Genomic DNA, 24,965 nt, shown 5'->3' with positions numbered 1-24,965 from the left:
AGGGCTCTGAGGGACCTACAGTCATCCCCTCCCGCCCCCAGCCCGCCTGCGCTCGGCACCGGTCATCAGCAGGGGTCCGAGGAACTGGGTCACTGGGCTTCGCAGGCGGGATTTCCAGCTACCGCCACCCAGTGCGCGTAGCCCCGCCTGAATGGATCCAATCTCGGCCTCTTCCGCACAAGGAGAAAAACTCCCACCCGGAGATCACATGGAATAGCTGTAGCACGAGCGATAAGAGCATAGATTGTCACGGCACAGTACAGGACGTATCGGTACAGAATCCTACACCAGGGAGCAGAGACGCCGAGGGAGGCCGAGCAGTCTGTGCCAACGCCACAGAGCCTTCATCTTCTCTTTGGCGAGGGCGAGCGCTGCCAGACTCTGCGAGGTGCACCTGCTTCCGCGCGTCTGGCCGCCTGCGCAGCGCAGCGTGGGGGTGCCTGTAGACGAGGGGGGGTGGAGGTGCGAGTGGGTTTGACAGCAGTTGGCTGGCGGTAGCGTGCAATTCGACCGGATCTCAGGCCTGCTCCCCCCCCCACCTGGTCTCCTGTCCTCCCCACCTCCGTTTCAGAAATCTGTCGCTCATCCAGACCTCCCCTAACGCTTCTCTTGCCCAGCCTGCCTGCTGTGTTAGCAGCAGGTGGCACTGGGCGAAGGCAGCTCTCCCTTTGCTTTGCACAAAGATGGCTGACCTTGCAGGCCCAGGTGTTTCTGTGTCCCCTGGATGGCAGGGGATCGCAGTGCTCTGATGTTAAAATCAGCAAATTAAAGCAGAGTTTGAGGAGGCTCGGCGCCACAGCAGGGTTCACACAGGGGCAGGGCCTGATGTAGACAGCCACGCGGCAGGGGTGGGGTGCAGGACGAGGGCACCCCAAGAGACTCTGCTGGGTTCGGTGGCGCTCGTACTGCAATAGGGCTGCGCCGCGTCTGTGCTCTCTGTTTGCACTGTGGCGCAGATCTGTGGCGTTTTTGTGGACAGGGTAGGTCCAGCAGGGGAAAGTCTCCCGTTTCCATGAGCTCATCTGTGCGCAGCGGCTGTGCAGCCACAGGCATCCCCTCAGCCCCCTCAGAAACTAGGATGAACTCTGGCCTGGTGGGCCCACTCAGGCTCCGGTCTGGACTTCACCCTTACAATGCTTTTAATTCTATCTGGGTCTCACCCTTATTTAGCTGATTTGGTGGAGCAGTGGTTAGCAATGAGGCTGAGGCCCTGGGTTCAGTTCCAGACCTGTGCTGCTGTCCGTGTGGAGTTTGCATGTCCTGAGGGATGGATTGTGGGGCGGAAAGCTGGACGTGCAGATAAAGGACCGGTCTGGCCAATCCTGCCCCGGGGGGTTGTGGGAAGATCCGCACCTCTTCGGCGGGCGCGAGAACTTCGGGCGATTGCAAGCCGCGCCGCGCCGATAAAGATCTGCCCTAAACCCAAGGAAAGAAAAAAAGGCGTCTTTTTGAGATGCAGGCCAGCTGGGGAGCTGTGGTCAGGGCCGCTGGGTTCATCTGATAAACAGATCCTTTCATGTCGCAGGCCGCCCCCCCCACCCTGCTGGCCCAGCCCGCCGCAGGGCGAGCTGCCTTTGAACTGGGCCACGGCGGGCACCGAGCACAGAGGCTTCTGCCGCCCGGGCTGGCGAAAGGGGAAGGAGCTGACATCACTCGCAGTCGACAGAGGTGTCCTCACATGCACGCGCACACACACACACAGCCTCTGGCTGTCTTGAAAACACTCCTTTGTGAAATAAAAAAACCCCCAGCTTTGTTTGTTAGCTGTGTCTGAAACTCCCATGAAATATCCTGGCCACGGTCCATTCAAACCTCCCTCTTTTTTTTATGAAGAGTAATAGCTCACGGGTCACCCGGGCTGATAAGTATGCAAAAGCATGAGGAACTTGAGGAGTGCGCTAGTTTCCCGTATAGCCCCTGAGCTGCCAGTCACGTGGGGCGGAACTCTGCTTTGCCGTTTGGTCCGTTTCGGGTTTTGCCGGTCGCAGGGTCTCGCCCCCCCCAGCCCCCTTGCAGCCCTGCCCTGATCACCCCCCGCGGCGCTGCGGTCTGCCCGATACCGAGAGCCACTGAAGCGCTTCTGTGTTCTGTACTGCGGTGGGGGGAATCCGCCTGCCCTGTCGCTGTGCGATGTATACACGCGTGTATATATTTAGGATGCTATTTTTATGACCCAGGCCTACATTTTTATCCATGAATAGTAATTGCAGGGTTTAAAATATCCACTGGCTCTGTTGCCATTCCTGCGTAACTTCCATTCACACACACACACACACGCGCACACACGCGCACACAGAGGAGAGCAGACGGACAGCCTTGCGTGCACACTTGGCCACCCCACGGAGAGGAGACAGCGTCGCGTGCAAAAGACACCCCTCACCTGGGTAGCTGTAGTGCCCCCCCCTCACCTGGGTAGCTGTAGTGCCCCCCCCTCACCTGGGCAGCTGTAGTGCCCCCCCCTCACCTGGGCAGTCGTAGTCGTAGGTTTTCGTTCCAGCTTCAGGGCTGTTGTGTGGAAGCTGGATCCCACTGCTAGGGATTCCACTGTTACAAGCAAACTGAATAATCCTTGTCAGACCTTCGGCATAATATTATTAATTCTGTGTCTGCCAGAATACTTTTAACATTGTGAGTGCGTTCACATAACCAAGAGACTTCTTTGCTTCATCAGTGTAAGACCTTAAGCCTGTAGTCTTAGCCTTGATAACTTTAAGAGAGTTTACCAACCAGGAGAGGTCGTTCAGTCCATATTGATTGTTAAGATCCGAGCAGCTTATTGATCCTGGGATGTCGTGATCGAAGGGAATCGGGTCTGATGTCAGAGCTGGACAGCTTGTTCCACACACCCACCCACCAATCTTAATGTAAGATGCCTCCAGCTCTCTGCATTGAGTGCACTCCCTCCACTTATTTCCTATGGGCTTAGTTCACTGGTGATCCTGACCTCCGGAGTCCCCAGGGTTGAATTGGGCATGATATCACCTCATGGTCTGCCCCGTTCAGAGCTCAAGTCCTGTCTTGTCTCCATCCCCAATGATGTCCTGAACTCCTTTAGTCCCAGTCCGATGCTGAGCCTGAAGCCATGGCGATGAGACGATGGGTGTAGGAACGCCGGTGTCCTGCAGGGACAGAGGGTTCCGGTCCGAGGGGAGGGGGTGGGCAGGAGCGTCACCGTGGCGAAGGCGCAGCGCTCCGGCCGATGAGGCTCAGTCTCTCACACGTTCTCTTTCTCTGCCGCTCTTCCAGGAGTAACGCCAGCCCAGCGGAGACGGCTCGGGGGGGGAGAAGTCACTTTGGGAAGCGATCGGACGTCCGGCACAGGCCTACCATGAACTGAACGACCCCCGCGCAGCCGGCTTTTTTTTTACCCCCTTTGGTTTTTTTTTCTTCCCCAATTCCCCCCCCTTTCCCCCCATACCCCCGCCCCGGAGCGTTCTCGAAAACAGGGACGGTCCGAGAGGGAAGAGTCCAGCGCCACCGCCCCCCCCCCCTTCCCCCATACCCCCATCACTGAACGACGCCCCCCCTTTTCCGAGCGCAATCCCGGGACAATGGGGAGGAAAAAGATTCAGATCCAGCGGATCACGGATGAACGGAACAGACAGGTAAGACAATGGCAGCTTCCCAGTTTCTTGGCCAGGAATGCCTTGTGTGAGGGCTGTTTTGCACGCGACCAGACTCCAGGCTTTTTGTGTCCAATTGTGTCCTGTGAGCTATAAGAGCAGCAGAAACAAGCAGGCCATTAAGAACACTGAGACCTTTAATAATAATCATTCAGAATTCCTCACACTTCAATAGCGCTTTTCTGGACACTCCACTCAAAGCGATTTACAGATAATGGGGATCCCCTCCACCACCACCAGTGTGCAGCCCCACCTGGATGATGCTCCAGTCCGCCCCCCACACACCAGCTCTCAGTGGGGAGGAGAGCAGAGTGATGAATCCAGTTCAGAGATGGGGGTTATTAGGAGGGTGTGATTGGTAAAGGCCAGGGGGGTATTTGGCCAGGACACCAGGGTAACACCCCTACTCTTTTTGAGAAATTTTTAACGACCGCAGAGTCAGCACCTTTGTTCTACATTTCGTCTGAAGAACAGCACCTTTTTTACATGACAGTGCGGCCCTCTGGGGGGGCGCTGTTTCGCTATGAGCCGAGAGGACCCGGGCAGAACGAATCCCGCCTTGCCCTCGGGCGGGGCGCGCGTCTCGCCACCAGGGCTATCTCAGTTATCTGCCACGCTCGAACCCGTGACTGCCTCCAGGGAGCAGGAGGCAGTGTGTTTTTGCATTTGAGTTCCTGGCGGGGGGGGGAGTTTGCAGCTGGCAAGAGAGAGACCCTCACTACACGGGCAGGGGGGTCCTGGGGCAGCTGTCGGAAATCCAGCAGATTCCGCCCCGGATTTCACATCCCGCTGTGACGGGCCGGATTGTAGAAACTGCCCATTGCAGTTTAACCAAGCAGGCGGGTCTGCAGAAACCACAGCTCGAAAGTGGATCCGCTTCTGGCTCGTGCGATCTCACAGTGGAATCGCGTGGACCGTGAGCTGGGTGCAGAGGGAGCCGGATAGAATTGAGTGGGATATAGTGGAGGGCAGGGAAGAGGCACCGAGGGTCGACACCCCTGACCTGGGGTGCTGTCTGCGTGGAATTTGCATGTTCTCCCCTTGTATCGCGTGGGTTTTCTCCTAGGTGCTCCCGTTTCCTCCCACAGTCCAGAGACATGCTGATCGGTTTATGGGCTTCTGAGAAGGTTGGCTCGGGTGTGTGTGTGTGTGTGTGTGTGTGTGTGTGTGTTGCCCTGTGATGGACTGGTGTCCCGCCCAGGGTGTACCCCGCCTTGAGCCTGTTGCTTGCTGGGATAGGCTTCCCTCTCCCCCGTGACCCTGGATTGGAAGCAGCAGATAACAGATGGATGGATGGATAGCAGAGTGGAAAGCAGTGCATTGCTGAGTGGAGCAGACTGGATGTGCTGGTTTCTGACAGCAGCGTGAGCAGGCCAGGCTGCCAGTCGTCCTCTCCCTGCCGTTCTCTTTGCCTTTGTGTCCTCCTGTTGTGCCCCGAGGGTGCTGTCTCCCCGTCACGCGCTGCCTTCTGGGGAAAAAAAAGCCCCCTTTGATTTTTCACTCTGCATGCTAGTCTTACTTGCAGGCAGTGCAGTGTGAGCTGGGCTCTGCAGTCAGTGGATCAGCACGCCAGTTCTAGGACTCTGGGCCAAATAAAGAATTGAATGAAGATTTGTGGCCCCAGTGGAAAAAGAGCTGCAGAGATATTTTCACTCATTTGCAGCATTGAGCCTAAACCTGGAGTATAAAAAGGAGTGGTGCCCCCCTGTTTGTCTGTGTGCACCAGCACCTGCATCAGGCCCTGCATAAAGCTAAGCCGCACTGTCTGTTTTCTGTATTTTGCGTCTGCGGGATTTTTATATATTGGAATTCTGGGGCAGCAGAACTGGAGCAGGACAATGGGGCCGGACAATGGAATAGAATACAGGAAAACTGTAGGTGAGCTGAATGGCAGAGGAATGGGATGGAGCAGCACACTGGAAGAGCCAAGGTACTGTACCTCACCCTCTAAACCATGTGCGTTTCCCATTTCCCATCCCGACAGGGGAAACTCCCAGTCGAGTGTGGGTTCCCTGTGCCGGCTGGGCTCTGTTTCTGTACCCCTTACAGCTGGAGCTGACAGGGCAGGCCCTGCTTTCCAGAGCCCATGAAAAGCCCCCTTTCATGCCGTTTGCTTTTTCAGCCACGCGATGAGCTGATGTGGCGATCACACAGCACGCCTCCTGGGCAACTTGCTGTCCTTTGAAGCAATCTGGGGTCGTCTCGTCCTGGGCTGATTTGCTATTTTTGTGGGCTTTTTTTTTTTTCCCCAAACAGAGGGTTTCAGTCTGAGGAGTTTGAAGGAGAAGCTCTGTTGCTCAGCTGCACTGTTTTGCTTCGTTGTCTCTTCTGATTTTGAATTTTTTCCTTGGGAGTCGGGGGCCCGTGCCTGTAGCTTTGAAGCCAGGCTCACGTCAGAGCCATCTGACGGCTTGAGCATGTCAGGTAGCATCGACTGAAGATTGTAGCAGCCCTCACCAAGAGCCCTGCTGCTGGGGGGAAAACATGCAGCATGTTAGTTTGTACAGTGTCAAAAAAAAAAAAAAAGCTGTGGCAAAATAGTTCAGTTCGGCGTGACAGGAAATGCCTGGGGGACATATATCGTTGGTGCGCAACATTGCTTTATCAAGGGATGTGGTGCAACCCTGAATTGCTTCCCCAAAATGTTCCTTTTTTTGTGCTGAAATAGTCACTTGTCACGGAAACGGAGGAGGGGAAGGGGGAGCGGGGGAGGTAATAAGGGCGGAGTGCAGTTAAAGGGATCTGAAACCGGCGAGAAATGAAAACAACACCCGGCAGCGTCCGCCGCCGTCAACTTCCCCTTCCTGGTGCGGGCTTGTCGTTCAGATCCGGGGCCAGAGCAGCGTGGCACAGCCCCGGTGTTAATGCATGCATCGAGGGGGGAGGGGGGGAGAAAACAAAAACGAGGCCATCACCACATGACCTCCCCCCCCCCCAGCTCTTGAAGATAATCCCGTCATGTCCACACGGGGGGGTCGACATGTCGTTCCGCTCCAAAGCCCATTACATAACAAAGGCGCAGGTCTCGACCTGCGAGATCAGTTCTGTGTAATCCCCCCAAATACCCAGGCTGAGCACACAGGGGGATTAAATATCAAGGGCCCTGCCTCCGAGTCTGTGTAGAAAGTGTTTATGACTCCCACTTCCTGTTTTCCTTATGAATCTGCCTCCCGCGTCACATCTGCCTTGTTTTATACACGTACGAGGTTTTGCACTTCATAGAAAGCTTTGAAAGCTCACGGCCGCGAAGGAGGAGCCCCTGCCTGCCCTGGTCCTCCTCGGCTGTCCAGCGGGTTTTTCCAGGCTGTTGCGGCTGTGATACCCTTTGCCAGAGTGAAGACCTGGGCGGATGAATTTCCAGAGCCTCAGGGCACCCTGTTGGATGGCAAACCTGGCCGCCCAGGAGTGATATTGGGGGGGGCGGGTCGCCCAGCTCCTGTTCAACCCATCGTCTCGGTGTCTGATCCCCGACGCTGAGGCGCAGCAGGACGAGAGTCTCGGACGCCAGTTCGCGGGGACCAAGGGAAGCGTTCGAGGAGAAAACGGGACCAGCCGAAAGGTTATATGAACAGGGGGAGGCCGCCCGGCCTGTCTCGTCTCATTTGTTTTCTGGAGGAGTAGCCGGAATTCCAAACGCCAGCGGGAAAGAGAGCGTATGAGAGTTTCCCCCCTGTGGATTGTGCCTCCTGGCGTCCTGGGGACAAGATCCCCCCTCCCTCCCTATCGTTGTTCCAGCTCTCCCGGACTTGCCGATGATATTGATGAGTCTCAGCGGCGCCTCTCCAGCAGTGTGGCCAGAGGAAAGAGCCCGCGACCGAGACAAAAGTCTTCAAAGCTCCCCTCTCGCATTCCCTAAACAAACAAAAACACAATTCCACCTCCGTACCTCAACAGTTCCCACTGCAGTGCGCGGCTTTAAAAATGTTGATGGCCTTCCTCCCGAGCGTCTGCGTCAGGCCCCGCACAAGGCCGAGAAAAGCCAGCCCCTGGCGTGCAGGTACCGGCTGTGTTCTGTGTTGTGGTATGGCCGTTTCGGATCCTGCGATGAGCTTGCGTCAGAAACACGGTACAGCAGACCGGGGACACCGGTGCCTGCTTTCACATCCTGGAGAAGTGAAACAGCCATTCCTCGCAACTGCACTTGGCGCCCTTGCTGTTCTCGAGCCTCCAATACGTTTTGCGAAAAAAGAGGTTTGCCATCACACAGGTGAGCTGCTGACTGCTTTGTGATCAAATGCAGATTTGCATTGCTGAGAAGCCCAGGGAGACTGCAGGAACCAGAGCAGAACTCAAAAGACCTCGTTCTAAAGTTTGTTTTTTAGAAGAAAACCCGTGCAAAGCCATAACCCTGGAATGATGCTGTGTTTTCCTTCGCACCTGCGGCTTGTTGCAGGGATGTCTGCACACCGGAGCTCTCCCCCGGGGAATTCTGGGTAGCCCAAGATCCGCCAAGGCGTGCCCTTCCCCGCCACGCCTCCTTATTTCCCCTCTCGTGTCTGCGACCTTGTCCACTTTATTTTTTTTTTTAATAATCATTTATAATAATAATGGCTTACACTTCAGTAGCGCTTTTCTGGACACTCCACTCAAAGCACTTTACAGGTAATGGGGATCCCCTCCACCACCACCAGTGTGCAGCCTCCACCTTTTTACTCGATCATTATCTCTGTTGATATTAATAAAAACAGGTTGGTGGCCGATGGGGGAGGTCCAGGGCTGGGGGTGTCACTGGCTGACCCCCCCAGATAACGAGGCAGCACCCCTGCAGTACTGTGCTGTAGGGAGAGAGGGAGAGGGTACAGGTCTAGTCCACGAGCCTGCACCACAGGGTGGCCATTTCTTGCTGGATAATGTGTTTTTTGTATTAACAACCTTGATTTTGAATACATGTGCGTGGATTTTCTTTTTGAGCTTCAGCAATACCACTTCTTCAGCAGCTCTTCGTTGTAAAACTGGAAATGGATCAGACTGTTGTGGAGTGGGAATCTTGGTTCCTGCTTCTTTATGTGTTTGGTTCTACAGGAAACGACAGTTCAGGGGTGCATTTGTCGCTCTTTGTCACTGACCCCATTTTTTTTGGTCTCTCTCTCGCTCTCACCACCCCCCTGACCTTGTCCTCCCTCTTACTTCTCTCTCGCTCTCCCTTCCTCTCTCCTCTCTCCTCATCTCTGTCCCTCCCCCTCTCTCTTTCCCTCTTTCCTCTGTCTCCTCCTATCTCTTTCCCCGTCTTCTCCATCTCCTCCCCTCTGTCTCCTCCCGTCTCTCCCTCTCCCCAGGTGACGTTCACCAAGCGGAAGTTCGGGCTGATGAAGAAGGCCTACGAGCTGAGCGTGCTGTGCGACTGCGAGATCGCCCTCATCATCTTCAACCACTCCAACAAGCTCTTCCAGTACGCCAGCACAGACATGGACAAAGTCCTGCTCAAGTACACCGAGTACAACGAGCCCCACGAGAGTCGGACCAACGCAGACATTATCGAGGTACACAGCCCTGAGCCGGGGGGGGCATTGTTGGGGTTTCCTGAGTGAGGGGGGTCAGCCATTTCCCACTTCAAGTTTCCACTATTACTGTCTGACTCTCCCTAGATAAGTTGCCAGTGCTAAGTTTAGCCCATGCCAAAGAAGACAGATGTTTCATTTCGTGTTTTGCACGGGGTATTAAAACCAAAATGCTCATTTCACTGCTTACTTACATATGTTGTTTTTTGGGGGGGTGCGTTTCTGGCTTATTTTGTCGAAGCGTTTGCAGCCGTAGGGCCATGTTCGGGGCAGGCCCTGGCCAGGTCCGTTTGCAGGACGGCCCATGGGAGATATCCCATCAGCCCTGGCCCAGTGCGGGCGAGGTTAGACCGCTCCGCGGTGGGTGCCTGGGAAGGCAATGGGACGGGGCGAGGAAGAGCCGGATTCCTGTATCCCAGTGGAATCGGTGTATTTCTAAAACCTCATTTCCTCAGGCCAGCAAAAGGAAAAAAAACTGTATAACATTCAACAAATCAAATATCCGAAGCTGCTTAACTATCATGGAACATGCTTCCATAGTTCTGATTTGTGTGTTAGTGGGTCGTTTTCTGAAAACTGAAGAAGCTGAGTTTGGAGAACCCACTGAAGATCTACTGGCAAGTGTTTAAATACAAAATGCTTAGCCAGTTTAAACCAGCTTAATTACAGGTGATAGGTCTGTCACATGGCTCGGGGTGTGAAGGCGCTCTGGGGAGGCACAGGGATGAGCTCTCTAATCCGGACATCACCGACTCGAACCTGGGTCGTGTCTCTGGCTGACCTTGGCGGTGTTCACAGGATGGCAGGGGCACAGGGGTGAGGGATTAGCAATCCTTGGCGTTCTCTTGGTGCCCTGCGCAACAGCGACTCCTGCTGGCCACTGGCAGCAAGTGCCCAGTCGCTCTTCCAGTTGGCTCTCCTGTAAGGGGCAGCAGAGCACGTGGCACAGCCGCCCGCCGAAGACCCTCCCGGACGGGACTGTGGGAGCAAGGCCAGGTCTGAAGAGCATTGGCGATTTTGTTTTGTTTCCCAGTCGGATGGGCGTATGAAGCTGTAGCGTTAAGTGAGGGCGTTAACACACCTGGACTCCAGTGGCCTTTGGGGTTTCAACACTTGTTGAGATGCCAGTCTGAGACGGAGATTCGAACCCAGGGGGTCTAACCACATTCAATACAGTTCTGGATTTTTCTTTTTTACTGCTGAGTGGCCGTTTTGAAACATTAAGGTGACTGTGGTTTGCGGTTTTTTTTTCAAAATAGGCCTCTGGCTCTGGGCACATGGTGAAAAGTGTTGCATACTCGAGGGGTGTGGTAGGAATATGAGGTCATATTCCTCATATTGGGAGGAATTCTTATTCCTCATATAATTCAAATTCATCCGTATATAATGGAGAATTAGCTCCTGGGGTCTCGGGTTTTTCTGAGAATCTTCAGCACAGGAGATGGGGAGCTGGCCTGGGCAGACTGCTTTATCCAGGAGCCGGTGTGGGAATGGATGAAGGCAGCTGGTGGCTTTCCTATGAAATCCCCCCGCTGCTCAGAGTCTTTCTGACAGATGTGAGAGCCGGGGCTGGGCTCCCGGGGGCACAGGAGTTCAAGCTTGAGCGCCCCTTGTGCGGGTGTGAGTGTTTCTCTGGGCATCATGCAATATTCAGGGGCTCCCGGAATGTCAGTAGCAAGGGGGAGGGGTGACTCCCTCTTGCCCTTGCATCTGCACAGCAGGAACGCTTGTGACTTTGCTGCCCTAGTCCGTGCTGTACTTTTCCAGTGCTGTACCTGTAATGGAAAGGTCCCTGGACAGGTGGGTAATGATAGGATTGCGATTACCCTATGGACTTAGGGAACAGAGAAATCGAACGAGCTGGACTCGCACACTCAACCCAGACGGGCAGAGTGTACCTATCGGCCTCAGCCTGTCTCTCTGTGTGTGTGTCATCCGTTTATCCGTGTGTATTTGCTGTCTATCAGCAAAACTCATTTTGTTTGTCTTTGTCCATGAACGGGCTCTTACAGATCTCCACGCTGACTGGAGGCAGACAGATGCGCACACACACACACACACACAAGCCGCAATGCCACCGCGCGCGGACAGGGCCGCGCTGTCAGAGGCTGCTGGGACTGCACCCCTGTGCCCGAGTGCACACGTGCTTCAGAGCCGATGCGCGAAGACAGGCACACGCACTGAGGCGCCCACGCAAACACACATACACACACACACACACACTCTCCCCAGGGCACACACTGGGGCGCACGTGCTGGGAGCACAGGCAGCCCGCTCGCCCTGCCACTGCCGGTTAATCCGCTCGGCTGATCCAGATCACGGAGTCGGAGTCGGAGTCGGAGTCGGGGGGGGAGGGGGAATGCCCTTCCTTTAAGCAGCTCAGGAGGATATCTCCCCTCAGCACGTGGTGTTTATATTACCCTGCGTTGTCTTAATCCAAGTTAATTTAATTAAAATATATTCCTCTCTCTCTCTCTCGCATGGAATCACCGTGAGCTGGATCTCTCCATCCCTCCTCTTCCCTTCTGCGTCTCCTTCGTGCTCTGTCCCTCCGTCGTCCCTCGTCTCCTTCACTCACTCCGCCTCTTGCTCTCCATTCCTCCCATCACCCTCCTGTCTCGCCCCCTCTCTCCCTCCTCCCCTCCTCTCCCCTTGCTTTCCATTCGCTGTTCTTCCCCGCTCTACCTCTCTCACTCCATTAAACCTCCTGGCGCCCAAAGCGTTTGTCCTCCGTGTGCTCGGCTTTTCCAGTCCTCGGGAGAGCCACTTGAAGCTGAGGAATTATTCCCAGATTCCCCCCCCCTCCGGGATAGGGGAGTGGGGAGATCTCAGCTTTCCGAGAAATGGGGTTTTGCCATACGTGGCGTTCTGTAGCGAGCGAGTCGATCCGGTTCGGTTTGCCCCCCCGATCTGGGAGGAGGAGCCGGGGGTTGGACGACGCTCACTGGTCTCCCAGAATCCTGCAGATCCATGGCCTGTAGAATGCCCCTCCCACCCCCCACCCCCCCAACACCACCTGGTCAGCACGGAGCAGCACATGGGACGTGACGTTCGGTCAGTCACTCACGCCGCCTGGCCAGTCAGATCAGGCCGAGATAAGCGTCTGAGAACTTAGTCCCGGGTCTGCCAGCGATGATAGACATCGTTCGTGGCTCCAGTCGAGCGCTGCTCTGAGGACGAGGACGCTCTGTTGAGAAGTGCTGTTTTGGCTGGGCCCTGGGCAGTGAAAGGGAGAGGTGGGGCTTTTTCTTTCCATACTGTCATGCGACTTTTTTCCCCTAAAAGCTAGCCTCTTTGAAGAAAAGTACTCCGCTTCGAGCAAAAACTCTTTCTTTTCTGACCCAAGTAATAAATACAGTAGATCCTTTCAGGCTGCGTTTCAGAATCTAAAGATTCCTCCTCTGATCGCGAGAGTCAGCCTGGCAGAGCCCTGGTTTCTGGGCCCCTGGCTGCTGGAAACGGCTGTAGTTGGTTCCTCCAGTCCTGGGGTGTGTGGCGAAGTTGCAGCAGTGACCGACTGTGCCAGGGGTCGCCAACAAGGCAGGGTGCGGCCCGGTCTCTCCCACAGTCGCACGAGCGGGTCGGGCCTCTGAGCGCGGGTCCGGTAGTTCAGCGATGGCCGAAACCCCGGTAACGCGGGTTAGTGAGGCGACGCCAGGGCAGAGTCCCAGCTGATCCTGGCGCGGGTATAAAACTGTCCCTGGCTTGGCTTCCCGCAGACGTTACGAAAGAAAGGGTTCAATGGCTGCGACAGCCCCGAGCCCGACGGCGACGACTCCATCGACCAGAGCCCGCTGACCGACGACAAGTACCGCAAGACTAACGAAGACCTAGACATCCTCTTCAAGAGATACGTAAGTACTGCCTCCCCTGCGCCTCTCCTAACCTCCTGTCTCTTTCTTTTTCTTTTTCTCTCTCTCTCTCTTTCTGTCTGGCCTGCATCCGGTCCGGGCTGGTCTCTCCCCCTGGGGGGTCCTCCTTCAACCCCCTCTCGCCCCCCCCCCTGCCCCCGGCCATCCCCCCCCCCCATCACAAACGAAAAAAAGGCTCTGAGCAAGAAGGAGCATCGGGACTGCGAGAGCCCGGACCCCGAGGAGCCCTTCTCCCTCACCCCCCGCACAGAGGAGAAGTACAAAAAAATTGACGAGGAGTTTGATAAAATGATGCAGAGCTATAGACTGTCAGTGAGTACTCGCTAGGGGAATGAGAGCACCCCGAAATCCCTCCCCTGTCCCCCATTCCAAGCCCTGTGCAGAGGTGTGTTTGCCAGAGGGGGGCGAGGGGAGAGCAGCATGATGATGATGATGATGACGATGGCCTCTTCATTCGCCTGCTAGTTCGCTGTCCCTTCTGTGCCGTCAGCGACTCTGCCTTCAGTTCCTGCTGGGGAGTTATGTGGCTGGGAAGGATTAAGAATGAGAGGAGTACGTCATCCAAAATATTAGGGTTCCCCCCTCCTCCCCATGCCTAGCGTTAGACAGACTTCACCTTCACCAGACTCTCGCCATCCCTGGCAAAAACAGTCCTTCCGGCTGAAAACTGGATCAGTCACACACACACACCCCTCAGCACCCCCTAAACTCAAGGCAGTCCTGCACGTGGGGACGGCATCAGGCAGCACATCGTTCAGGCTCTTGTGGTCTGGAGTACATGCCCACCCCCCTGATCAGGGTGCCCTTGCTCTAATCAGAGGACAGTCACCTTATGCCATAGAGGGGGTGCTGTTGCCCATGTCTTGGCCTACTGTAGCACTCGAGAGTTCGGGAGCAGCTGCAGGAGCATCAGAGCTTCAGAAGCGAGGGGTGTGAAAGCAAAGAAAAACTCATGCAGTAAAACTAGCAGGGAATGCGATCAGCAAACTGACACCCGCATATCTGTTATCAGTAATTATGCATCACAGCCTTCGCAATGTTAGCATTTGCAGAAGACATGGAAAGGGTTTTGCATTTCCTTTCCTTTGCTAAAAACGTGTAAGTTTGGATCTGTCAGGTGGATTATAATTCTTTTATCTTTTCAGATGATCTCCTGCAGCTATCCATAGCTTTGATAAACGCAGACCAGGTTCTGCCTGAGGGCTGAGCACAAACTGCGACTGTAGTTCAATTACTGTGGAGTGTACAGTGCAATCCAGGCTTGCAGGGAACACAGGGTCCCAGCTGCTGATGGACAGATAGATGTTGAATAGCGTAAACAAAGAGGGCTCCTGAGGTTCTGCTGCTCCCCAGCTCTGCACAATCTTGGGCACGGTGTGCTGAGGTGTGCGTCAGTGATTACCTTCCCCCACCCCACACCCACTTCCTCTTAGTCAGAGATCATCCATAACTCTTCCCACGAGCTGCGACTGCTCGAACAGTCCGGTTGCCATGGCATTCATCACTCTCCGCAGGATCGGAGGCACAGAGAAATCGCTGGCGGCACACGCAGGTACTGGGAGTCAGCAGGCGCTCGGGACTGGGCTGCCCCTTCGAAGCCCAGCTCTGTGTGTCAAGACCGCGTGAGCCTTCTGGGAGTTCTGCTCTGGAGAGACGTCACCCTGGCCAACAGAGGGAGCTTGTCTGGGCAGGACGCGCGCGCTACTTGTTAATGAACTCGCAATATTGACTGCCACCACTATAATCATTACCGACAGTCTTGACAGTAGTTAGAATTCCTCAGTGACCGATCCATACTGATCTTCACAGGCAGTCTGCAGTTTTCTGTGCATCTTATTCGCGAAAGGCCTCTGTGGTCTCCTATGCTATGCTACTGCATTCTTTTTCCATTTTCCCAGAATCCAAGAGGGCCGAATGGCCTTCTCTCATTTAATGCCCTTGTTCTTTAAACTCCTTCAGGGTTCTTTTAAGTTTTATTTAACTAGATACTGTAGGTCAGCTGAGAACAGATTCCCAATTAAAGGGGCGACCTGGAGAATCTGTTCTGCAGCAGGGTATTTACTAGAGCAGTTCTGCTCGAGGGCACTAACCTCCAGCAGAATCCTCAATGAGATTTGAACCTGTGGTCTTCCATTTGGGACATCAGAGCCCTGAGCTCTACCCCCAAATGCTGCCTGGATTATTTGCTCTATTATCCATACAAACCCTCTGGACATCTGATTGGGAGTTTTAACTTTTTTTTCCCCACTCGCAGCTAATAATTTAGAGCAGCGGATTGTAATATGGGGTGTGAGGTGCCCTCTCTGGGGGGGTGTGAAACAGGCCAGATTATTTTTAGAAGGTGAACCATAATTCAACAATTTTTGATCAGGGGTGCAAGAACACCCAAAGAGGTGCACCTGTAGTAAAGGCTAAGAATCACTGATTTAGAGCAAAATCACACAGTACATTTTCTTTTTTGGCTTTCACGCTTAAATGTGTCTGGAACTCGCATGCAAATTTAGAGTCAAATTTAAAACAAATGAACGATGTCTTAAGTCATGAATCTTTCTCTGTGTTCATTACATTATGATGGTAATGTCAGTCAAATGCACAATTACTTGTCTTCCGACCTGGCCCTGCAAATTTTTAATGCGTCGTAAAAATGATGTGATGCAGCGCCTTTCGTGACGGCACATTGCAAGGCAGTTTGCACCTTTCACTGAGCAGATCCCTCCTGGCGGAGCTTGTCAGCTGTATCTAGAACTGGACGGTGGCAGCAGTAGCAGGCTAGGGTTAACAGGTGCAAGTCAACAGCCACAGACTGTGTTTCCTAGCCATTGCGGTCGTGTCCGAACTCCCTTGCCGCGGTGCTTTCCTCAAGTCCAGTCAAGCTCCCTGTCCACTCCAGGGCGGAATCGGAAACAGCTCACGCTGTCGTGCTCTGCAGCAGAGACCCCCCTCCCTTCTTTGGTGTACACACCTCGCACAGGCCACAGGAAGTGTCGCATACAGCACTATTCCCACAGGCACGGCCTGTAGCCTTGACGTGACAAGGTAGGGACTGATGGGATGCACATCCCTCCTTAAATCCCAGAACAGGGCTCCCCAAGTCTGCTTCCGAAGGATAACAGTCATTTCAGGTCCTGGAGGCCTCCTTAAACTTGGCCGTTTCGGGCCTATGCACAAAAGACTCAAGGGCCCATCGAGCAAGTGAACGAAAGACGTATGCTGCTGGGACCTACAGACCCTGCTGGGCTGCTCGCCCTGCCTTAGCATATCTTGCCACCCATGCCTTTCCTGGAACTCATGTTGTTGATCGCATTGTCGGACAAGCGGAGATGGCATGGAATCCTGGGAAATCGGGAAAACAAGACTGATGGTCCCTCCGGCTCTTGCTGTTCTGTCCACCTGCTTGATGAGAGTCCTGGTCATCCATGTGTGGCCATGGGGCCCACATTCATTCTGCCTGACCAGCAGGCTGCCAACCCTTTGCCCGCCTTGCTCCGTGGTTTCTAGTGCTCATCACCAGCTCGGAGTGCTCCTTTGATATCGACTTCACCTGCAGAATACTGGAAAGTTTCTACAAAAACAGGAGCGCAGCCTGTGCTTTCTCCTCAAATACAGATGTCCTCCATTTCCCAGGTGGTTCTAAAGCCCTGGCTCTTCCTCCTGATCTAGATGGCTTAGGGTCCATCTGAGCTTTTAATTGACTTAATTGGCCTCATTCAGTTTCTCCTCTCCCTCTCCATGCATTAGAACAGTCATCGGTTATTATTTCCTGATCCGGTATTGTTCATGTATTTACACAGGACTGAATCCCTGGGCTCCTGTGTTTTATTTTAGCGCTCTTTATCTGATTGGCAGGTCTTCTGGCTGCTAAAATGGATCTCCCTTAGCTGTCATGCCCTGAGGGTCCGGGGTGAGATACTGTCTGATTAAATGACACCCTTCTTTTTAATTTCAATCTTTTAACAACCAAGAAGTCTTCATCTAGAGCGCTTGTGCACCAGGGAGGGCTTGGGTGCTATTTGCACTAACATGGGGAGAGAACACGACCTCAGAAATATATTCCAGCTTTTCCTCAGGATTGACTTGATTCAAGCTAGTAAGTTGAGTTATCCCCTAATTACTTAATTGGCCCTAAGGCTTAGGATCTTTTACCAACTAGGAATTAGCCAGAATAGAGAGTTACAATGGTACGCAAGAAGAGGGACACACCGAAGCTATCTACTGGGTCTGGGCCTGTATCGCACAACCAGCTGTGATCCGTGTTGGTCAGAGGGGGGGCGTCCAGCCTGAGACATCTGGTACGCTCCCATCTGGGTGATGGGGGCGAGGAGCAGAGGGTTTTCAGTCTCCCTGGCCAGAGCAGCAGGGCAGGGACTAGGAGAATGGGACAAGTTAGAATCGGGCAAATGAAGCTTAAAGAGAAGGGGAAAAAACATGCTTGTGCACTCGTTTTCCAGGAGAACACGGTAACTTTTGCAGACTTCTGGGGCACAGAGGAGAAAAGTAGGGCATAGAATAAATTTGCCTTGATAGCAGCACATCAGCGCAATTCACCAGAGTGGAGTGCAGATGAGAAAAATGGGTTAGTTGTGTAGCAGCCTGTACAACAAAGAAATGGGCTTGCAATGGAGGGTATAACACAGGAGATAGGGGGCCAAATTTGTGCTAACCACTAATATGTTCAGAATGTGCGAACAAATATAATCATGACATACAGTAATACCCATTTAATCTAATGGGGATGTATTCATTTGCATAATTAACCCCTTTTTCTATTAAAAAAGAGAGCACCTAATAAGCTAAGAGGTGTGATCTTCACCTTTTTAAAACTGAAGTTACAGTCCCAATTCATTAAGAATAAATATTGATATCCTGCAGGAAAACTCTCCATTTTCAGTAATCCACCTTTGGTGCAACTGCTAAAAAGCTGCATCTCACCCCTTGTGGTGAAACGGAGTCATTTGAGGAAGCTTTGATTTTTATCCTTAAACAGTTGACCCCCGCTGCAAGCCAGATGGTTAAATGAAATAAGTTATCAGAGAAGCTACCCTGCCTATTCGTCAGCAAGCATCAGAGCCAGCTTGAATAACGTGGTAATTGCAGTTGTGTTATAAAGCATGTGCTTTGTTACGGTAGTCAATGCATGGAAAACATTCATTGCAGAAGATAAAGCAGATGGAAGGATCCGAGATATTTAGAATATATTGTGGACTGTGAGGACCTGTAGCAGTAGTGGGCTCTTCCTGGTGTATTAGGCTCTGAGCATTTTCCACCGATGTCATGCTCATCTAATGCCCTTGACCACTGCTGACCAGTGGACAGCGGGGCAGCGAGGAAACACTCACCCGCCATGATGTTTAAAACCCCACACCCATGAGGAGGGCCTGTCTTCTGAAATCCAAGCCCCCCCCAAACTCAGGCCGGGCTCAGCAGGGTTATAAGGTGGACGCTGGCTCTCTGGACTAGCGGACCGACCGAACTGGCCAAGGATGGGGAACAAATTCTCGCACTGACCCACATCGGTCAGTCCGCAGCTCCCTGGACACTACAGCTGCTTGAACAGCAGGTCCTTACCAAACCAGGCGGCTGGCAGGCTCGTCAACTACACCTGGAATTTGCAGGATTTCAACAGCTGCTTCGACACTTCACCAGACTCTGACCATCAGTTTTGAAAAGCAAGTGGACAGTTCCGAGAAAATTGGTTCCCTCAAAGTTCCGGACGTCTCGGAATGAAACGAAAGGAAATGTCGCCGTTTTCACAGCCGTGAAGAAATGCTGTCGTTGTCTGTGTGGGGAAGCCCGTCGGCCTGTTGGGTCACGTTTGGCTCTTCTGATTGCAAGACCCTGAGCTTCGCACCACCTCAATTACTTAATTGAGTCTTAATGGCTTAATCGACTGTGGCAGCAGTTTGAAGGGGCCGGAAAACCCATAGCAACTGTAGCCTCCCTTTCAGTATCAAGTGCTGTATGCCTCACTTCCCACACAGCACCCACACCACCACTAACGCCTGGCTTTGACTGACACTGTGGAGTGCTGGAGCATGCCGCCAGCATGTTTGTGCGTGGCCGTCTCTGCCAATACTATGGACCCTGGCTTTCGGAGACGCTCCCTCCCCAACACACACGCCAACGCACCGTGTGCCGACCTGGCCTGCCTGGCCCAAGGTGTTGCCGTGTTGCGTTCCCAGGAACGGGGAAGGTCTTTCTTGAAGCCCGTGGCAGGGCACTCAACCCTGTGGGTCAGAAAAGTACGGGGCGGAGATCCTAACCCATACCAGAGTCGCCGGTTCCGACAGCCACACAGGTTCTGGGCAAAGTCTGCGGCCAGCTGCCCTGTTAAAGTGTGCAGCTGCGATGCGGAGCTGGAGTCCAAATACAGTGGACCAGTCCACCTTCCCATCACCCACACCTGTCCAGTATGCCAGGTTTTATCTCCCCCGCAGGTACAGCAGCATTACTAACCAGTGGGGGACAAGCTGTACTACCTGCGTCTACCTTTTGTGTTTTTCTAACGGTTTACTGTGGTATCTTGTGCGGCACAGTTGTGTGGTACCATTCCTGTGGTTTCACGCTATTGCTACACGTTGGTTTGCTTTGCCATTTCACACCGTACTAGTCTGCTTTTCCCGCGTTCTGACCTCCCTGTACCGCCACTTTACCACGTTACACCAGAGTAAGCTTTTCTAATGGTCTGCCTGGGTGCGCCTGACAATGGATTCTGAGTTTGTTTGTTTGTTTTTTTTCTTAACCTTGTGATTTCTGTGTCATTGCGTGTGTTCCTGTGCAGGTCTGCCTGCTTTGCCAAAGGCCTGAAGGACAGCCAATGACTGTCCAGCTGTTGAGTGGGGGCTAGCCAATCATGGTTTACCTAGTTAGCTAGTGATGTCATAGAAGTTGTATGACCTCATCCAAGACATATGGTGGAGGTCTGATATGGAGCTAGGGCACTGTACAGTTCTGCATCCTGGAAGTGTTTGGATTGTGCTGGGTTTTGTGTTGTTTGGCACAACCTGGGTTCAGGTCTGTAATCTCTAGATCACCCCACACTCACCACGCACCATCTAGTTTGAGGGGTGGGAGGTGTGAGGGGAACCATATCAATGCCGCGCCATGGTCCGTTGGCCGTCGGCGAAAATGAAAGCACTTAAAATTCTCTTGTAGTCTCCACAACCACTCCCCCCGCCCCCCCCCCCTCCAAAAAAAAAAAACCATAGACACAACAGCAGCGATTTTTCTAAGAGCTCGCGGGAAGGGAGGGCAAGAGCATGTGAGAACCGTGGTGCCGGGGGGGAAGCCAGATGACTTTCACCAGCTCTTCAAACTGGGTCCTGTTCACGACATCTGAGGACACTCTTGTCCCACATTCTAAATATAGCCTCCCCATTCACGGAGGAATAGGGGAAAATGGGTTGCTCTAATAAGGCTCCACCAGTACAAAAAGTTCCCGTTGTGATGGATGGCCGGCTGCCTGTAACTTGAACAGGGTGACTCATGATTCCGGGAAAAGAACGGCGCTCTTGCGAGTGCTGGTCGAAAGCAGCCCCCTTGGACAGCGATGGGGCTCTTTCCTGTTATTTCTCTTCTGACTGTCTATTCCTGGTGTGAGCCGCGGCTTTCCACTTCCACTTCGGTTTTACTTCCGTATTCCTTTCCTATATAATCTTCCACACACACAAAGAAAAGCTTTGGCAAAGTCTTTTAAAAGCCGATCACGAGCCAGGATGGGGAATCAAACTTAGGGTTGTTCAATACTATTAAAGGGGGGCATTAAAGAACTATAGTGTGCAACACTGAAAATCTTCCCTCTTCCTCGGATCTGGAAAATGTATCCTTTGAATGTCTTTGTTGTTTTATGACATATTTAATGTTATAAAAAAAAACATCAACCACCAATGGTTGGTTAGTATGGCCGTATGTTTCTTGTATATGCACTTGGCTTATACAGTGATTCTGATTCTGATTAATCACAAGCAGCTGCACAACTGTCTTTTCCGTGTGGGTGAGGATTTAGTGAATGACATCTTATGATCCCATTCTTTTCCTTCCATAAACAGTTCCTCTTAAATTGCGGAACAGCTGGATTAAACTTGTCCTTCATATCGGACAGGCAGAGAGAGTGAGCTAGGTTTAGGTTTAGGTGATGCTGCCCGAGTTTCTGAGTGCTTCCTGCATATCAGGTGATATATATATCCCAGGAAGTTGTGGTGGATGTTCTGACAAAAGACCTCTTTTTTTTTTTCCCTCTCCATCTCAGTCGGCAGTCCCACCTCCCACTTTCTCAATGCCTGTCACGGTCCCAGTGTCCAATCAGAACGCACTACAGTTCAGCAACCCCAGCGGTGCCCTGGTTACGACCTCCTTTGTGACATCATCGCTCTCGGACCCCCGCCTCCTGTCGCCTCAGCAGCCCGCGCTACAGAGAAACACAGTCTCCCCAGGGTTGCCACAGAGACCGGCCAGCGCAGGTAAGTCCCCTGATGCGACCCTCTTGTTGAAACATCAGCTGGGAAATCATTCCCAGACACGGTCCTGTCTTTATAATTAACATGTGCCTTGTTTTCTGCATATACTGTAGTAATTTTGCCCGTTTTGTCTTGCTGTCACATTGCTTTTCCTTGTTATGTTCTGTAGCTGTATAACTTAACTGTCCAAAAGGGTGGACATTTTTCACCGTTAAAAAAACAAACAACATTCAACATTAAATTAACGCATATTAATTAACAATCGTCCTAGCCATGCAACAATACATACACATCTCCCTCTGCTCGTATTGCTCGTTAGCTTAATACAGGAAAAAATTGCCTATAGTAGCTGCGTTTAATATACCGACTGCACAGAGAACAAAGGATTTCTTCTACAAATTTTTCTAGGCCTTTGGCATTCTGAAATGCTTCCCATGAGGTAGCAGTTTAAAATGGGAAAGCAGAGGGTGGGAGGTGAGATTTAGTGTACAAGTCTCTCTTTCACTCTCTAGGGTCTTTATCAGATCCTGCTGTGGTAGTAATAAGGTGGACTCTTATTATTATTATTATTATTATTATTATTATTATTGGTGAGCTTTTATAGGGGCAGTGTCCACTAGGAGCTGGATTCCCAAAGGAATTCTCATTGTGTACTTGAAGGCGCTGGTTGGACAACCTGAGAATCTGCGCTGGGTTACAGTACGACTTTCTGAAGAACAATTAGTTTGTTGCAGTCGGTTCAACAGCCGGTTACTTCATTGCCCTCAGTAATATAAATGTTCTCTGCCTGCTTTCAGGAGCTCTTCTGGGAGGCGATTTGAACAACTCCAATGGAGCTTGTCCAAGTCCAGTGGGTGAGTCAATCAATCAGCAGATTCAGCCAGTCATTCGTTTATTCACAAAAGCACCTTTTGCACCAGTGTGCTGCAGAGCGCCGAAGAGAATTATAGAGCAGCTGACGGAATGGTACAGCAGCAGTTGACCCTGGGGGCACAGGGGAGGGGGACATGACAGACTGCCCAGTGGGAGAAAATAAACCGGTCAAGCTTCTGGGAGTTGCAGACGCTGTGGTTGCCCCACCCCCTCCAGGCAACGAGGGAGTCACGCAGAATAACAGGAGAGTGTCTGTGAACAAATGCAAGCTTGAGTGCCCCGCGGATGCTCAACAGCTCATAAGACTCCCCTCCCTCCCGGGTCCTGTCGGTGCAGGCTGATCCGTGGCATCACAATCTTTCAGACAGCACTAATCGAAAGTGGCACAGCCGCGGTGCCTGCGGGCCGCGCGGCCGCGCGCCAGACCCCGCGGACGGGCTCCCTCCTGCCTTCCTCAGCTCGCAGGGCGCTTCAGTAATCGCTGGTGCAGGCGGCGCAGTTCCAGGTCCCCTATTTGAAAAGGGCAAAGGGTCTGGCGCTCCTGCCCCTGCGGAAGGTGCACATACTGTCCTCGGCGGCGGGGGGGCCCCCCCACTGTACCCCGCTCAGACACACACCTGTCCCGCCTGTCTGAGCCAGCCTGTTCTCGCTGCTCCAGCGACGAGGAACACGGGGGAGAGCCCCCTTAAAAACCCTTCAAACCCTCCACCGTGACCAAAGCTCAGAAACCGGGGAATATAACTGCTGTCAGGTCGATAACAAGCACTAAAGCGCTTTTTCTGAAGTACGTGGTCGCCATTTCTGTGCTTAGGCAGGGGAATCCAACACTCATCCATGTTGCCAGCTGTCCATCTGTTGCCGGCTTTCACCCGGTCGCCCTGTTGCTCGTGTGAACATTCAGGCTGTGGTTTCGTGCTCAGCTCAAGCACTTGCCAGTGGTGTCAGTGTTGTCAGCAAGGAGTCTCTCTCCGAGACCAGCTAGCGCCTGTTTACCAGCCCGGGGTCCAGCTCCACCAGGGCCACCGAGTGACCTTCAGCTGTCAGCAGGGAACAGGTGTGGGCAGTGTCCGGCGCGAGAGAGGCATGAATGGCCTGGATAGACAGCATCCCCCCCACGCCCCCCCCACCTCCCTCTCAGCTGTTCCCTCATATCCAGCTCGGCATATCCATCCCCATCTCTGGAAGTTTGGAATATCCTGGTGGGAGAGGGGGATGGGAGAGGAGCTGCTTGATCGCGATGACGTGCCAGGAAGCAGAAAGAAGCCCTTTCTATCTCCTGTTTGAGTTCTCTCTCTGTTTCTCTCTCTTCCTGTCTTTCTGTGCTCCTCTCTCCTCTTTTCTTCCTTGCACTTCAGCCCTCCTGCAGCTCCTGGGCCTTTTCCAAGTCCCGGCATGAGCCTGGGTTCAGCCTTCTTTCTCTTTCTGAAAGCGACGCGTAGCTAGGGCAGGCAGAACAGACGGATCGAGGGCCTTTTAAACTTTTTGTACCTCTAGATTCAGAAAATGGGGAGGGTGGAGGGGGGGGGGGATGAATTCCTATCCCGTCAGCTGTCCCCAGATTGTTTCAGGAGCGGGTCCAGTAAGTGGTATTAGCAGATCGCAGTCCGAGACGATAGTAGCGCTCACACGACCGGACAATAAGACCTAAGAAATCTAACCAGGGGAGGAGGAGATGCTGCATCAGACTCTTGCAGTGTAGCAAGGTGTTGTCAGTGTGACAACACAGTTATCCATTCCCCACCACACTCGCTCAGCTCAGCTGTTGTGCTGGTAGCCGGGGCTCTGGGAATGTCACTATTGACGTCATCCAGCATTCCACGCATGCCTCCACCCGGCCCAGAGGAACTGGAGCCATTTCTCAGGCAGAGAGGGAGACAGGCCCAGGCCTGGGGGGTCAGGCAGGGGGGCTTGGAGGGATGGCGTGGGGTATGAGGGGGGGTTGCTTTCAACAGCTGCCCACTGGGTGGTCATCTTTCCTCAGGCTGTGAGAAACTCCAGACCCAGGGGGCGTGGGGAGAGGAGGATAACGGCCCTCCTCCACCCTTTTTTTTCTCTCCTCAAGTCAAGTCCAGGTTTTTTTACGTTTTGTTTTTTGGGGTTCGACAGTATTAGTGTGCAGTTAATTATTTTCCCCACAGTCTAGTCACTCTCCGTCCCTGAACACCGCGAGTGTGCTGCAGTGCCAGGCCAGGTAGATTTTGGAACAAATGATCTGGTGATGGCTTGACCCAAGTTGGAGATTCGGGTTGCGAGTATGAGCCGTGCCGACTCTGGGGCTGGCCATTTCCACGCTGGTCCACGACTTCGGTCCGTCATGCAGTGCTGGAGGGGCGGCAGAGAAACTGGCTGCAGCAGGCAGGCAGGCAGAGTGGGAGGTTGTTCAGGCCAGCAGGTGGCGCTCTCTCCTCCTTTCCCCTCCGTCTTTCTGTCCCACTCTGTCGGGCTCTCCATCTACTTGTGCCACACTCTCTCTCTGCTCTTTCTCTGTCCCACTCTCGCTGGCCTGATCCGGCCCATCCCCCTTCCAATCTCTCCTCCTCTTCCTCTCCGTCCTCGTACCTTCTGCACAGGCAGGCCCGACTAGTGGCTGGTTCACTTAGATGTCAGCCCGTTGTGCTTGTCTGCTTGCTCGGTTATGGATCAGAG

General features: G+C 53.2%; 1 protein-coding gene across 7 annotated transcripts in view; it reads left to right on the top strand.

The window, feature by feature from the left end:
* The window catches only part of mef2d (myocyte enhancer factor 2d), a 75,761-nt gene that overhangs the window by 31,876 nt on the left and 18,920 nt on the right, over positions 1-24,965 (top strand). For 6 of the 7 annotated variants that reach the window (XM_069185213.1, XM_069185215.1, XM_069185210.1 and 3 more), the window contains exons 2-6: positions 3,247-3,605; positions 8,900-9,103; positions 13,168-13,305; positions 21,239-21,449; positions 22,244-22,300. In XM_069185213.1, coding sequence (XP_069041314.1) covers positions 3,552-3,605; positions 8,900-9,103; positions 13,168-13,305; positions 21,239-21,449; positions 22,244-22,300 — 664 coding nt within the window. In that variant the 5' untranslated portion in view covers positions 3,247-3,551. Of the gene's footprint in view, positions 1-3,246; positions 3,606-8,899; positions 9,104-12,840; positions 12,976-13,167; positions 13,306-21,238; positions 21,450-22,243; positions 22,301-24,965 lie in introns of all 7 variants that reach the window. The other variant, XM_069185212.1, reaches the window with a different exon arrangement.

The sequence above is a fragment of the Lepisosteus oculatus genome, chromosome 27 (genome assembly GCF_040954835.1).
Source record: "Lepisosteus oculatus isolate fLepOcu1 chromosome 27, fLepOcu1.hap2, whole genome shotgun sequence".
Lineage (NCBI taxonomy): Eukaryota > Metazoa > Chordata > Actinopteri > Semionotiformes > Lepisosteidae > Lepisosteus > Lepisosteus oculatus.
The sequence above is the reverse complement of the archived record's forward strand: the minus strand, read 5'-3'. Positions and strand labels throughout refer to the sequence as shown.